The sequence below is a fragment of the Podarcis pityusensis genome, assembly GCF_964106645.2.
Source record: "Podarcis pityusensis genome assembly, chromosome: 3".
Taxonomy (NCBI): Eukaryota; Metazoa; Chordata; class Lepidosauria; order Squamata; family Lacertidae; genus Podarcis; species Podarcis pityusensis.
The window spans coordinates 112,314,362-112,330,688 of NC_138026.1; the positions used below are offsets into that span (position 1 = coordinate 112,314,362).

Here is a 16,327-nt window from a genome sequence, read left to right on the forward strand (position 1 = left end):
GGTGGGGTCTGCGTTGCTCCCAGGAGGGAGAAAGGAAGTCAAATGACACCAAGGTTTGGTTCAGAGAAAGAGTTTATTCTGCTCTCCGGATAGCAGAAGGCACTTGCGTGGTCAGTCTACAGCAAGTCCAAAGAAAAGAGAAATTTCATGCAGTATATATATCCTCCAGGCACCCTCTCCCCCCTTCCCCAGGAATCTAACCACGTCAGCTTATACACGTAAGTTGACATCCATGACCATAAACAGTTGTTCCTGTTCCAGCACTCTTGACCATAAAAGGTTGTTCCTGTTCCTATTCCTATACTCTTATATTGGAGCAAGAGGTCACCAACTGTAAGAGCTCTCCTGGCGCCGTTCCTGGGTGGCTGACAATAATAAATAATAATAATAATAATAATAATAATAATAATAATAATAATAAATTTTATTTATATCCCGCCCTCCCCAGCCGAAGCCGGGCTCAGGGCGGCTAACAACACTAAAATAGTGCAACATTATAAAAACATTATAAAAATTAATTAAAATCAAAATTGATGGCAACCATAAACTAAAGTTTTGTAAAGATTGCCAAAGGAGGGAGTCAGGCTGCGCCCTGACCAAAGGCCTGGTGGAATAGCTCTGTCTTGCAGGCCCTGCGGAAAGATGTCAAGTCCTGCAGGGCCCTTGTCTCTTGTGACAGAGCATTCCACCAGGTTGGAGCCGCAGCTGAAAAAGCCCTGGCTCTAGTTGAGGCCAGCCTAACCTCTCTGTGGCCTGGGACCTTCAAGATGTTTTTATTTGAAGACTGTAAGTTCCTCTGTGGGGCATACCAGGAGAGGCGGTCCCATAGGTACGAGGGTCCTAGGCCGTATAGGGCTTTAAAGGTTAAAACCAGCACCTTAAACCTGATCCTGTACTCCACCGGGAGCCAGTGCAGCTGGTATAGCACCGGATGAATGTGATCTCGCAGCGAAGACCCTGTAAGGAGTCTCGCTGCGGCATTCTGCACCCGCTGGAGTTTCTGGGTCAGTCTCAAGGGCAGCCCCACGTAGAGCGAGTTACAATAATCCAGTCTGGAGGTGACCGTCGCGTGGATCACAGTGACTAGGTCAGGGCGAGAGAGGTAAGGAGCCAACTGCTTAGCTTGGCGGAGATGAAAAAATGCCGCCTTTGTTATAGCTGCAATCTGCACCTCCATGGAGAGGGAGGTATCGAAGATTACACCCAAACTCTTAACGGACGGTGCTGGCACTAATTGCACCCCCGCAAGAGATGGGAGTTGCCCCTTCAATCCCATATCATCCCGTCCCAGCCAGAGGACCTCTGTCTTCGAAGGATTTAACTTCAACCGGCTCCCACATAACCATCCAGCCACAGCTTCCAAGCATCTGATCAGTGTGTCTGGGGCCGAGTCAGGATGGCCATCCATCAACAGATAGAGTTGGGTGTCATCAGCATACTGATGGTAGCCCAGCCCAAAACTCCGGACAAGCTGGGCGAGGGGGCGCATAAAGATGTTAAAAAGCATCGGGGAGAGTATCGCACCCTGGGGCACTCCACACACCAAGGAGTGGCGGGATGACAATTCCCCCCCAAGCGCCACCCTCTGTCCCCGACCAAGGTCTGTACGTCAGTGTTGTCAGGATTTAAGATAAGACCCAGACGTGCCATCCCTGCTCCACTTTGGAATGGACAAGGCCATCCATTGCTATCACGGACTGATAAAGGAGAGGGCTTTGAGCACTTGTTTATACAGCTGGCTTTCTGTTTATACATTGACTTAAGCTCAAGCTTCCTGAGCTTGAAAAGCTCAAGTTAATGCATTTTAGAAATGCTCCCTTGGAGGAGGAAAAATGGGGATTTTGGGGGCCCATTTCAGACTGACTGCACAGACAGTTTTTGGGTTTGGGAAACCCATTCCTTCACTTCTCTTCAGGAACCATCATGTCTGTGCCGATCCAGTAAACCATGGTTTTGTTTACCATGAAGAAGGCTAGTAAGCATCTGTTTAGAATGTGTAGGGTTGTGTGACTAACCACTGGTTTCTGGCGAAATTTGCTGACATGCTTTTCTCTTTCTGTTTTCAGGTTGTGTGGAGGAAACTTGGAGATGCTGTCGGCTCGTGTCCTGGAATTAGGCAACACTTGTCTGGAAACCAGTACAAAGGCCCTATGTGAATGGATATTTTTTTAAGGAACAAAGGAACAATTTCAGCTACTGTTGGATTTAGTCTTGTCAAAGCAGCCTCTTTCCTAACAAGGAGACAACTCCATTCATCACCTCTGGAATCTGGATTGCTCTGCCCCCTCCCTCCGTTCCTGCAAGGACTTTGGCGAAAAGTATCCAGATCTCATCACACTCAATATATATTCTGACTAATCCAACTCTGCTTCTGCCATGAGCATTTACAGTGTATACGCCCAGGAGGTACCAGCTGATAATTCCGAAGGCTGTTAAAATCTGCCGCTGGAGGAGAACCCACATGGAGGAAATGCTTAATGTGTTGGTATTCCTGTGACGTTTCCCCAGGAGCTTTTCACCAGATTGGAAAGATACCTACAAACTGTGCCTTTTGGCCATCCCAGTTTGGACAGTTAGGTTCTCCTGGTAGCTCTACACCAGGGTGTGTTAAAAAAAAAAAGTTAGTTAATATGGTGCTTAGGCAGATTGCAGCTGAAACACTTTCCTATGTAGAGTAATTGCATTCTGAGGTGCTAAATATAAGACCTTCAAGTCTCCTAACCAGCCAGTAGTGTAGCAAAGAAAACAACGGCACTAAAACTGAGGCCCCCCCACCCGAAACAAAAAGAATTCATTTGTTTTCATTCATTTTGGCAAATGTCTTCCGAAGAGGTGGCATTTCTCCTCTTGAGAGAAGGCATTTCTCTCTTAAGCTTGAAGGCCAATGCTGAGGCAGCCCCAGGAATGGAGCAGCGATGAGTCTGTCTTGTAAAGAGCGGGAGTTCCCTCTCTGAGAGACCAGATAGAACAAGGAGCTGGGCTGATGGATGGTCAGTCCCCCAGCAAAGGTCAGGAGCCTAGTTGCTAGATGGCAGTAGTGCGATCCAATACGGAGTCTGATTTGGGATCAGGTATGTTCTGTGTTTTACCAGGGACAAGCCAAAGAGGCAGTCCAAAAAAGTGGGAGAGGGTTGTGTGAGGGAGGCCCATTGGAGGAAGAGAGATGAAGCAAAGGCAGTGGAGGACTTTTAGAGCTTTGGCTTCCAGAAGTTCACCAGGGTAGAACAGAAGCTGACGAGGGGGTGGGGAATTCTGCTAGATTCACTTGCTAGGCCAAGCGGTTCTCAACCTGTGGGTCCCCAGATGTTGTTGGACTACAACTCCCATCATCCCTGAGCTCTGTCCTTGCTAGCTAGGGGTGATGGGAGTTGTAGTTCAACAACATCTGGGGACTCACAGGTTGAGAAAGGCTGTGCTAGGCTTTTCACACTGGCCAGATGCTTTTCCAGATCCTCCTCATGAGGATTGCACATACCTGCTCATACATTATACAGAGCATTCAAGTTAATTTCATGGATGCTGTTTAGATGTCCAGAAAATTAACCTTGATTCTAGATCAGGCTTCCCCAAACTTGGGTCTCCAGCTGTTTTTGGACTACAGTTCCCATCATTCCTGACCACTGGTCTTGCTAGCTAGGGAAGATGGGAATTGTAGTCCAAAAACAGCTGGAGACCCAAGTTTGGGAAACCCTGTTCTGGATTACAACTTGGGGGGGAAGTCGTTGTAGCATTATGACAATCATTCCATCAGGGCAAGCATTTCAGTTTGGGAGACAGAATGTTCCCCTTTTCCTGCTCCAGTGCACTGTTTGAGGGGTTCTCCTGACCCCCTCCCCAGAGCCAACTTGAGGGGTGCACAGGGAGTAGAGGGGGGAAGCCCCATTGCACTTGTGGAAGTCATGGTGCTGCTTTCTGCTAGTGGGACTCCTTAGTTGGATCTGGCCCTTAAGACCCTGGCACATATTGATGATTCTGCACCAGAGCCTGGTGTCTGGGACTCTGTGGGGCCCTCCTTGCTGCCGCTCTGCTTGCATTACCAAGGGGAGGAAAGAAGGGAGGACTAAATTTGTGGCCTGAAGATCTTATAAAGTGTTTTAAGGCACTGAATGCTCTTTTGAATGCTCGGTGTCTTTAGGGCAAGTAGACATTAGTGGTGCTGAAGTGGCTAGCTACTGAGGATGTAGGGGAAGCAGCCAGTACTTCTGGGAAATTGCATGTTGCTCTTGCTGCTTTTGATGAGTAATGTGAGTGGCCAAAGGCAGTGGAGAGGACCCAGTTTGAGGTCTCCAGGGCATAAGCTTAATCAGAGCTCTTATTCCAGCAGAAATGGGGTGCATCCTGGGAAGTCGAACCCCATGGAATGATGCACCCTGAGAAGTTCAGCTTCCACAGTGGCCAGCTGTTCTGAATGCACCAGGTGTGCATGGAAGCATCTGAGGTCCAATATCCTGGTTCGACCCTCTGGCAACTTAGCTGGATGTGTGTGTGTGGGCGTGCGCACATGATTTACAACCCATCAGTTCCAGCAGGTTTTGGGCTTTCAGGCCTGGAACCCTCTAAAAGGCCTGATTCCTATTAACTTGAGGCTAGATCCTAGATAGTTCGGACCCATGCAGTGCAGACAGCCAGAAACAGGGAGTGCGAGCTGAACCGCATGGCTGTGTTCCAGGTCGCACAATGCTCTAGAAGGCCTGGGACAGGTTAGTTGGCTCCCGTCTGTGGAGTGAACAAATTCCTCCCCTCCCCTAGTCCTGACTCCTTATTATGGCATAGTAAGTATGCTCCCATGTAGATGACATCACAGCTGTTAGCTTTAGAATGCTGCCTGGTTTCCCCAGCCACCTTGACTCCCAACATATGAACCCATTTTTCTGTGCCACGTAGAAGCTGTCTACAACACCTAAATAACAATTGTCCGTGCTGGATGTTCCTGGTTTCCTGGTGCTGTCTTCTGCTGTACTATTGCAGAGCCCTGAGTTGAGTTGTGACGTCAGAGAGCACAACGAACCAAGCCTCAAACCTGTTGAAAAACACACGCCTTCCCAAACGCTTCTTTACTCGCCCCGTCCGTGGGCTTTAGAATTAAATATTTGAAGCCTCCACTCTGCCAAATCCTGCCGGGGGTCCTTTCTGAGTACTGAGTGACTTCCTTCGTCCATTTCCTTGACCACACAAATATTTTGCTTCACAGGAGTCTATAAGAGCTTATCAAGGTAGCGCTATATTTATGAGAAGAAGAAGAGAAGAAGAAAGCTTTTGTTGCTGATGGTCGCATCTTTTCAAAGCAAACGTTGAATATTCTCAAAAGCATGTCCTTCCTTCATCCAAGGTTTTAAACTCTTGTCCGTTGTCCCTGAGTTTTTGGACCTGGGTGGGCTTACGTTGACATTTCTCTCTCTCTCTCCCCCCCCCCATTTTCCCACCCCCCTCCATATGCCATTAGATTGTGTGTATTCAGCTCTGATAGCTATTTTGTGTATATCTCAAAATGCAGCAACAGTTTCTCGTATGAATGTGCAACAGGCTTGTGAATAGATGCTGTTGCTTTGACTTTCTAACCATAGCTGAGTATTTAAAGCAGAAAAGCAAACAAAACAAAACCAAGGCAAACATAGGAATGCAACAGTTCCCAGGTTTTTGGGTTCCCCTCCCCCTTGATTAATGAGATTGGGTTCCCCAAGCTTATATCCTCCCCTCCTTTCCCCCTGCCAAATGGGCTTTGTTACATGTTGTGTTATTGATCTGTGGGTCGTGGAATGTGGCGGCGCTGTGTCGGTACAACGCTTTCGCCCTATACATGGTAGCGCAAGCGTAAATTTACTACCCATTTTCTAGAAGGAAGAAGAAGAGAAGAAAAAGAAGAAAATCACAAAGGGATTGATTTGTTTCAGTCGCTCGGTCGCTTTGCTAATTTTTTCCTCCCCCCCCCCTTTTTAACGACGTCATGCTAATGAAAACCACCACTTTGGCTATTTCTCTTTAAATTGTTGTATTCCTATAATCGTGCGAGGAACAAACGGCGAAAAGAAAAGAAACCCTCAAAAGAAATTGTGCTTGCAGTCAAAGGCTGGGTCCAAAGAGCTGTTTTTGAGTTTGTCCAGGGAGGTTGTCTGACTATTTTTCATTGAAGAGCTGACCTTCCTAATCCCCTATTGCAAACTGCTTTGGAAAAAGCCCTTTGGCTGTAGAAGTAGCTTGCTGCTGGGACAGGCAGAGGTGCTGTTCGAGGAAGAAAGGTCCGAAACCTCAAACCCCCACAATCCCATGAGAGTTTGGATCCGGTTTTGTGGTTCTTTGGATCCCAGCCATGCCCTGCGGCCGCTAATTTGAGTGATGCTGGTCTTTTGCCACGACGTGTATGTAAATTTTGATACTGTATTAAAGCTATTTTTTTACAATTCACCATATAATGGGGGTGCCAGGCATTGTGTGTTCCATCTTAGCAACGGTAATAAATTATTTAATCTCACGCTCATTCGCTTGCTTGATTTTGGCACTGGACTCAGCCTAAGGTGGGTTGTGGAAAAAACCAAAACTCCACTTTTATTTGTTTTTAAATTAAAAGTGTTATCTGTTTGATTATTTATTTGGAGTGTGTGTATCATACCCTCCGGCCCCGGAAACTCGCCAAGTGGCCGAGAATGATGGCAAACATAATCAGTCAACTCACTGACACTGCCAACATCTATGTGGACACCCAACTGTTGCTTGCCCTTTCATTCCTCTATCAATTTTCACTTAAAAGCCTTCAAGCCATTACTGTAACTTTATTAAACTGGCACACCAATTCCCCCCTCTTTTGTTAAAGCCCCAAAGCTACCGTATTTTTCGCTCTATAAGATGCACCAGACCATAAGACGCACCTAGTTTTTGGAGGAGGAAAACCAGAAAAAAAATATTCTGAATCCCAGAAGCCAGAACAGCAAGAGGGATCACTGCACAGCAAAAGCAGCAATCCCTCTTGCTGTTCTGGCTTCTGGGATAGCTGCGCAGCCTGCATTCACTCCATAAGACACACACACATTTCCCCTTACTTTTTAGGAGGGAAAAAGTGAGTCTTATAGAGCAAAAAATACGGTATTTGCAACCAAGTAAAAGGGAGGCCCTACGGAAAGGTCCCACTGTTTGTTGCTTCCAAAGTGGCTTGTCCTAGTCCCCAGGGCTCGGCTCAGCCAAACAAAAGAGGATGCCTGTGTCTTTATGGAAACCAACCTCAAACCCTTCTGAGACAGGGCTTCAAATGATGTGCTTGACAACAAAGAGATTCTTCTTTGCAGTTCACAACAAAAGCTGAAAGCCACATGCTGACCTTGCAGCCAGTGTCGGCTCTGCCCCATCCAGGGGCCTTGAGGAGAGTTTGCAGAAGCACTCGGGGAGCCCAGCAAGGACTGACGGGCTCTTCTCTCTCCCATCCCTCAGCTGAAGAGAATTACATCAGTGGAACAGAGACGTTACCATGGGAACAAGGCTTTGACTCCTGCTTCCAAAAAAATATATAATACAATTAAAATTAAAAAAGGGGGCCAGGACTATAAATATAATAGCAGGTTCCTTTGTTACTGGAAAAAGAAGCAACAACAACGAAAGCTACCCACAGGAGAAAGAAGCACAAAGAAGTAACCGGCAAAATTAATGAGGTATTAGATCTTGAATATGTGGTCCCACCCACACCGAACACAATATACGTATCACATTTCTAAAAATGTGAAAAGGAGTACATATATATAAATATAGTCAGCCAGTACAAACCCACACAAAGGACAAGGTTTGGCACCGTTCTGGGTTGCAGATACTCCGCTGCAACTATTTCCAGTGATACTCAAAGCGGCTCCCTGCCTCATTTGCTGCTCCTCAAAGATTTGCCCTCGCTTGCTGTTTTGAGAGCTGATAGGCAGGCCCCCTCCCCACTGCAACAAATCAATTGCTTTCAGGAGGGGTGGGTTTTTTGCATAACTGCCTCTTCCAGTGGAGTTACATTAACAGCATTTCAGACATGGTCACATATTGGTTTCCAAAGGATCAAGAATGGGTTTTGCATCTCCCTTCCCCCAACCCTCCACCTCTCTCTCTTTCCCCCTGCAGTTCCTGCAGTGCACATGTACAAGGATGCTGGGCTTGTGTGCTGGTTTGGTCTGGGTCTAAAAAGGTAAAGGGGACCCCTGACCATTAGCTCCAGTCGTGACCGACTCTGGGGTTGCTGCGCTCATCTCGCATTATTGGCTGAGGGAGCTTCCGGGTCATGTGGCCAGCACGACTAAGCCGCTTCTGGTAAACCAGAGCAGCACACGGAAACGCCATTTACCTTCCCGCTGGAGTGGTACCTATTTTTCTGCTTGCACTTTGACGTGCTTTCAAACTGCTAGGTTGGCAGGAGCAGGGACCGAGCAACAGGAGCTCACCCCGTCGCGGGGATTCAAACCGCCGACCTTCTGATCGGCAAGTCCTAGGCTCTGTGGTTTAACCCACAGTGCCAGGTCTGGGTCTAGTAGTCAATAAAATACATGGGGGGGGCAGGCGAACCCCTCCCCACATAATCTCAAGATACAGTGCTCACACACCATTTGAATGGCAATGCCCATCAACTTTTTTTGGGGGGGGGGAGGAAGCCCCCTCAAATATTTTATTGGGATGGTGAAGGGACCTTGGCCCCTAGGAGTTGGTTTCTATGCAAGCAGCTCTCTTCACCCACCCCGTATTTTGTTATGTTTGAGGAAAACCATGACAGTTTGAAGTGGTATAATACGACAGTGGTATCTCGGGTTAAGAACTTAATTCATTCCGGAGGTCCGTTCTTAACCTGAAACTGTTCTTAACCTGAAGCACCACTTTAGCTAATGGGGCCTCCTGCTGCCGCCGTGCCGCCGGAGCATAATGTCTGTTCTCATCCTGAAGCAGAGTTCTTAACCCGAGGAACTATTTCTGGGTTAGCGGAGTCTGTAACCTGAAGCCTCTGTAACCTGAAGCGTCTGTAACCCGAGGTACCACAGCACTTTGAATACTACTTTAAATATGTATAGTGCAGAAGGGGCCTGTGTTGCTTGTTTTCAGCATATACAGGACCAAGAACCCCAGCTTTGCTGCCAAATGTTTATTTCTGCCGTCTAAAGGCTGGGGATAGTCAAAGGTATCCCATACAAAATGGGCAATGTTTTATATACATGGGAACAGGAGGCAAACTATTGCCCGTTTCACACAGCCTTCCCTAACCTGAATCCCTTGACCACTGTCCACAGTCACTGGGGCTGATGGGAGTGCGAGTCTGAAACATCTTGAAGGCTGCAGAACAAGCTGCCCAGAGTAAGAGGTGACATGTTTATAAAACGATGCATGGTATATTGCAGATATTAATGTTGCGCAGCATGAAGCAATAGCATGCGTAAAAGCTTGGCTCCTTTTGGAGTAAAATTTTTCCAGACCCACAAGTATTATTCAAAGTTTTACTAACCAGAACTTCATCAAAAACAGGTACAAAGTAATCAATGATGCATCCAGAAAGTTGTATAGAGCATTTGAACATTCAAGCATAGGTTCTTCTTCTTATATAACTTAACTCCAAACAGGTCTAGATTCAAAATTCTCCTCAAGATGGAGATTTGCAATCAAATACCACAATCACGTGGTCTAAGGTTAAACACTCAGGTGAGAGCTAGCAGAGAACACCAGCAGTTAATGATCAACTCAGCTAGAGCTCAGAGAGAGACCTGGTCAGACCTCACCTGCTCTGGTCAGACCTCACCTGGAGTACAGTGTCCAGTTCTGGGCACCACAGTTCAAGAAGGACACTGACAAACTGGAACGTGTCCAGAGGAGGGCAACCAAAATGGTCAAAGGCCTGGAAACGATGCCTTATGAGGAACGGCTAAGAGAGCTGGGCATGTTTAGCCTGGAGAAGAGGAGGTTAAGGGGTGATATGATAGCCATGTTCAAATATATAAAAGGATGTCACATAGAGGAGGGAGAAAGGTTGTTTTCTGCTGCTCCAGAGAAGCGGACACGGAGCAATGGATCCAAACTACAAGAAAGAAGATTCCACCTAAACATTAGGAAGAACTTCCTGACAGTAAGAGCTGTTTGACAGTGGAATTTGCTGCCAAGGAGTGTGGTGGAGTCTCCTTCTTTGGAGGTCTTTAAGCAGAGGCTTGACAACCATATGTCAGGAGTGCTCTGATGGTGTTTCCTGCTTGTCAGGGGGTTGGACTCGATGGCCCTTGTGGTCTCTTTCAACTCTATGATTCTATGATTCTATGATTCTATGAGAGCTTCAGTAGGCTTCCGTGGAAATTGCCAGTGTTAAACCCTTTCAGCAATATACATACAAGCATTCTCCAATTCAGTGTGCATTCAAACAATTCTACTTAACATGAAGAAAGTGGACAAAGAAAAGTCTTTGCCTGTCTCTTATAATGCTAGAAGTTGTGGACATTCATTGAAGCTGAATACTGGAAGATTCAGGATAGATAAAAGAGAGTACTTCACACAGCACATAGTCACTCCCAATGGAAACCAGAGGAGGAGAATGCCGTCTTGTGCTCAAGTCCTGCTTGGAGGGTTCCCACAGGCATCTGATTGGCCATTGTGGAAGCAGGACCAGATCACCGGATCCATCAAGCTCCACTTATGTTCACATAATTAACCACTTTTGAAGGTGGGTGTCAGGCTTCAGAGGATCCAATCCTCCAACCCTGCACGGAAGTTTGTCAGGAATGGATAAGACAAGGAAGTTCTTACCAATGCTTTTTATTCAATATTCACACAGAGAGAGCCAGCTCAGCCCAGCGGTTCCATCGACCAACGCATTGCTTGGATCCCCCAATTGCTTCCAGCGGTTTGAGACCCGTGGGCGCTGCCTGGCTTTTTAAAAAAACAAACAAACAAACAATATCCACAGAGAGAGACTTAGAAATGCAGCCTCCTGGAGTAATGGTGTTGCTCCCAGTGAAACCCCACCCTCTCTTTCTCTCCCATTATGTGTCATCCCTATGGTGGCTGATCTGTGCCTTCTGCCTCAGAGCTCTCTGCTCTCCTACTTTCAATGCCCGCCAGGTTCTGGGAGAGGGGCGGGTCTGGAATGCTTTCTAAAGACACTGAGTCCATTAGCTGTTGCTCCCCTGGTGCTTCCTCCTCCTCCTCCTCCTCCTCCTCCTCCTCCTCCTCCTCCTCCTCTCCCATTATTTCCCAGCTTTCCTCCCTCACCTGCCTCTGAGCTGTAACCTCCCTCAAACCCCTGTTGTAATTCTGAACTGTCTTCTTATTCTCTGGAAGGGTCAGGCTGGGGAGGCGGTCTCCACCATTCCTCCTCTGCCCCGTCCCTGACAAGGGGACCCTCCCCTCCCTTATGTAATGGAGATACGAAACAAATCGAAACAAAACTGGTAGTGGAGCAAAACACCGTTGCCTATCATTTAATTTCATACGGCCCCAGAAATGGTTTGCTGCTGCGAATTAGGTTTCTGAAAACATGTTCATCTTAAATGTCTAGCTAAAAGATTTAAAAGGAAATGTGTGTGTGTGTGTGTACACACACATATGAAAGATGAATTATTCATCTCATTCTCGGCAGATCACATTAATTAATTTTAAAGGAAAACAAAACAGGCAGCATGCTGTGTCTTTGGGGCTGATCTCGTGGCGAGATGAGGACGAGGGTACATTTTGCCTTAAGACAAGCGTTAGATGATGGGAAGGATGTGTTGACAGATGGCAAACATTTAAAAGAACAGCAGAGAGAGAGAGAGAAAGAGAGACATTTCACGTTCATACAGCACTTTCTCAAATTGTACCAAAGCTTTCCCCATGCATTAAGAAAGTAAGAAGAGACGGCTGAATCAGGTCAAAGGCCCATCTAGTCCAGTATCATGTTCTCATAGCGGCCAGACAAATCCCTATAGGAAACTTGCAAGGAGGACCTCAGGACGAGAGCCCTCTCTTGTGGAGCAAACATTGGGGGGGGGGGGGAAGAGATCAGCAGGAAGGTAGGTCTGTCAGAAAGGGCGGGATCCAGTCTCACCATCCTATGAGATTCTTCTTCTTTTCTTCTTTGGTGATCACTCATAGCCAAGTAAGATTGTCTTCCATAAACACGGTTTTAACAATGAGTCCGTAAGTGACTGTGAAGGCCAATTCTGGCTCCAAACGTCCTTCCACACTGGGGACATAGGTTTCCGGCGGGAGTTGATCACGGTGAGGGTTTGCCAAGCGTGCCTTCCTCTTAGCACGTTTCTCTCTTTCGTCCTGAGTTTAGTCCTTCTTGAAAGTCCATGGCACCTTTGGTAAAGGCTGTTTTCCAACTGGAGCGCTTGCAGGCCAGTGTTTCCCAGTTGTCAGTGTTTATACTACATTTTTTTAAGATTTGCCTTGAGACACTCTTTAAACCTCTAGTTGCTTTGGAAGACGATCATCAGGCATCCACACAACATGACCAGTCCAACGAAGCTGATGTTGAAGAATCATTGCTTCAATACTGGTGATGTTTGCTTCTTCCAGTACACTGATATTAGTTCGCCTGTCTTCCCAAGTGATGTGCAACATTTTTCAGAGACACCGTTGATGGAATCTTTTGAGGAGTTGGAGATGGCGTTTATAAGTGGTCCATGTTTCACAAGCATATAGTAAGGTTGATAGTACAGTAGCTTTGTAAACAAGCATTTTGGTTTCCCTGCGAATGTCCCGGTCCACAAACTTTGTACTTGATTCGGGAGAAAGCCGCACTCGCAGAGCTCAGGCGATGCTGGATACGGGCTCATTTAAGAGGGTATGTTTATTGTAGGAGAGGTTGAGCGAGTATAGACAGGAACTGAGCAGGAAAATGTCTCTCATGCATTGCGGATTTTTGAGGGGGTATTTACTGATTTTGTGGGGGAGCACTGAAGGAGATACTAGTGGGCATACTGGCAGCCATGGGCACCTTGTTGGCAACCCCTGGCTTGCAAAGGTATAGACATGACTCACATGGAAGATGTCAAGGGAAAAAGGAATGCAAGCAAATTCTGGTAGTTTCACTTGAGAAACAGTTGTGTGGAACAAAGCAGTGATGCAATCTATATGGAGAGAGAGAGAGAGAGAGAGAGATATGATGATGATACATTTTTATCTCACCTTTTCTCCAATGAGCTCAAGTTGGCATACAAGGTTCACTCTCCTTTATCCTACAACAGCCCTGTGAGGTAAGATAGGCTGTATGGGAAAAGTCAAAATTTCTGGAGGAGGTGGCATTTGAGCTCATGTCTCCCTATTCAAGGTCAGGCACTCAAACCACTACACCACACTGCCTCTCTAACGACTTGGACACACTTCTCCTGCGTCCTCTCTTGACGCCTGCCAGCTTTGATTGGCAATTGATGATGGTGCCACTCTGACAAAACCCTCCCCACACCTTCCAGCCATGACTGCTTACATGAGGCATAAGCGTTAGGCTCATGTTTAATTAGAAATCACATCCCGGCCCTTTGGCAATTGCTTGCGTGCTGTATCAAACCACACCGATCTGATTACTGAAATCATTCAGCTGGGATCACAGCTCTATCATTGTAGCCCCAGATTGATGAAAACCCCTGCAAGGAAAAGGACCTTTGCACTGTGTCCCAGTCAACCCAAAAGCCTACAAATGAAATGCATGACTGAAAGCAGCTGAGGGGGCCTCTGGGCCATCACTGACCTCTGGAATTCGCCCCCCTTGCAAGTGACTCAGCTTGCCTGAATTACCGGTGCAAGCTTGCGAAGGGAGAGTTGTAACTCCAGCAATAATCTTCCTCATCCCTTTAATGCATGGGTAGGCAAACTAAGGCCCGGGGCCGGATTCGGCTCAATCGCCTTCTCAATCCGGCCCGCGGACGGTCCAGGAATCAGCTTGTTTTTACATGAGTAGAATGTGTCCTTTTATTTAAAATGCATCTCTGGGTTATTTGTGGGGCATAGGAATTCGTTCATCCCCCCCCCCCAAAAAAAAATATAGTCTAGCCACTCACAAGGTATGTGGGACAGTGGACCGGCCCCCTGCTTTAATGCATCAACGCATACATGTGTCAAAGCAGCGACTCCAGGGGCAAGGCCCAAGGTCGTCACTGGCCTTAATGGCTGTGCAGAAGAATCGCCGTTCTTGATGGCCACAGAGTGGAACTTCAGCTTCCAGGCCAGCAGAGAACGAGAAGCCAGTAAGATCTTTTTAGTTTCGTTGTTGTTGTTGTTGTTTAGTCGTTTAGTCATGTCCGACTCTTCGTGACCCCATGGACCAGAGCACGCCAGGCACTCCTGTCTTCCACTGCCGCCCGCAGTTTGGTCAAACTCATGCTGGTAGCTTCGAGAACACTGTCCAACCATCTCGTCCTCTGTCGTCCCCTTCTCCTTGTGCCCTCCATCTTTCCCAAAATCAGGGTCTTTTCTAGGGAGTCTTCTCTTCTCATGAGGTGGCCAAAGCACTGGAGCCTCAGCTTCAGGATCTGTCCTTCCAGGGAGCACTCAGGGCTGATTTCCTTCAGAATGGATAAGTTTGATCCTCTTGCAGTCCATGTGACTCTCAAGAGTCTCCTCCAGCACCATAATTCAAAAGCATCAATTCTCAGCGATCAGCCTTCTTTATGTTCCAGCTCTCACTTCCATACATCACTTTTTAGTTTAGTAAGCGGCGACATGGTAGAAGTTTGCAAAATGGCATTGAGAAGGTGGGTAGCTAGAGGGGTTTTAAAAATTTATTCATCTGCTAGAACTTGTAAGAAAGCCAATGAAATTGAATGTTGGAAGATTCAAGACCGATAAAAGTCCTTCGCCATGCCGTGCATAGACGGAACTCAGTGCCACAGGAGGCAGTGGTGACCACCAACTTGAAAAGAGGATTGGGCAGATTCTGAGCACAATTCAAAGTGTTGGTGCTGAACTTTAGAGCCCTAAACAGCCTCGGCCCAGTGTACCTGAAGGAGTGTCTCCATCCCCATCGTTCATTCTAGACACTGAGGTCCAGCTCTGAGGGCCTTCTGGCGGTTCCCTCACTTTGAGAAATGAAGTTACAGGGAACCAGGCAGAGGGCCTTCTAGGTGGTGGCACCCTCTCTGTGGAATGCCCTCCCTTCAGATGTCAAGGAAATAAACAGTTATCTGACTTTTAGAAGACATCAGAAGGCAGCACTGTTTAGGGAAGTTTTTAATGTTTGATGTTTTATCGTGTTTTTAATATTCTGTTGGGAGCCGCCCAGAGTGGCTAGGGAGGCCCAGCCAGATGGGCGGGGTATATGTAATAACCTTCTTCTTCGAAACAAACCACAAAGAATCCCTTCCAGTAGCACTTTAGAGACCAACTAAGTTTGTTATTGGTATGAGCTTTCGTGTGCATGCACACGTCTTCAGATACACTGAAACAGAAGTCATCAGACCTTTATATATAGTGAGAGGATGGGGAGGGGTATTACTCAGAAGGGTGGTGGGAATGGGTGATTAACTGATAGGTGTGGTAAACCTGTTGACAACGGTTAACAACTGCAATTGGTCTTACAGGAAAAAGCAAGGGGTGAGATGGCTAAAAATAGCTTTGTCATGTATAATGAGATAAGAATCCAATGTCTCTATTCAGACCAGGTCTCTCCATGGTTTTAAGTTTGGTAATAAGTTGCAATTCAGCAAGTTTTCTTTCCCTCCTCCTCCTCCTTCTTCTTCTTCTTCTTCTTCTTCTTCTTCTTCTTCTCCTCCTCCTCCTCCTCCTCCTCCTCCTCCTCCTCCTCCTCCTCCTCCTTCTTCTTCTTCTTCTTCTTCTTCTTCTTCATAAAGCTATCAGTGGCTACTGGCCATGATGGTTATGTTCTGTCTCCACAGTCAAAGGCACTGATGCTTCTGACTACCAGTTACTTACGGGGTCCTCGCTGCGAGATCACATTCATCCGGTGCTATACCAGCTGCACTGGCTCCCGGTGGAGTACAGGATCAGGTTTAAGGTGCTGGTTTTAACCTTTAAAGCCCTAGACAGCCTAGGACCCTCGTACCTACGGGACCGCCTCTCCTGGTATGCCCCACAGAGAAACTTACGGTCTTCAAACACAAACATCCTGAAGGTCCCAGGCCACAGAGAGGTTAGGCTGGCCTCAACCAGAGCCAGGGTTTTTTTGGCTGTGGCCCCGATCTGGTGGAACGCTCTGTCACAAGAGACCAGGTCCCTGCAGGACTTGACATCTTTCCGCAGGGCCTGCAAGACAGAGCTGTTCCACCAGGCCTTTGGTCAGGGCACAACCTGACTCCCTCCTTTGGCAATCTTCACAGAACTTTAGCCTAATGGTTGCCATCAATTTGATTTGAATTAATTTTACAATGAAATGATTTTAGAATGTTGTAATATTTTAGTGTTGTTA

The 16,327-nt window shown here is 47.0% G+C and overlaps 1 protein-coding gene across 4 annotated transcripts in view; it reads left to right on the forward strand.

Moving 5' to 3' along the window:
• Nucleotides 1-6,469, forward strand: part of CCDC85A (coiled-coil domain containing 85A) — a 165,389-nt gene extending 158,920 nt beyond the window's left edge. For all 4 annotated transcript variants that reach the window (XM_081001071.1, XM_081001068.1, XM_081001069.1 and 1 more), the window contains one exon: nt 2,067-6,469. Coding sequence is in view for 3 of the 4 variants with exons in the window: in XM_081001068.1 (XP_080857194.1) it covers nt 2,067-2,156 (90 nt within the window). In the remaining variant the exon portion in view is untranslated. The remainder of the gene's footprint in view (nt 1-2,066) is intronic.
• The last annotated feature ends 9,858 nt before the right edge of the window (nt 6,470-16,327 follow it).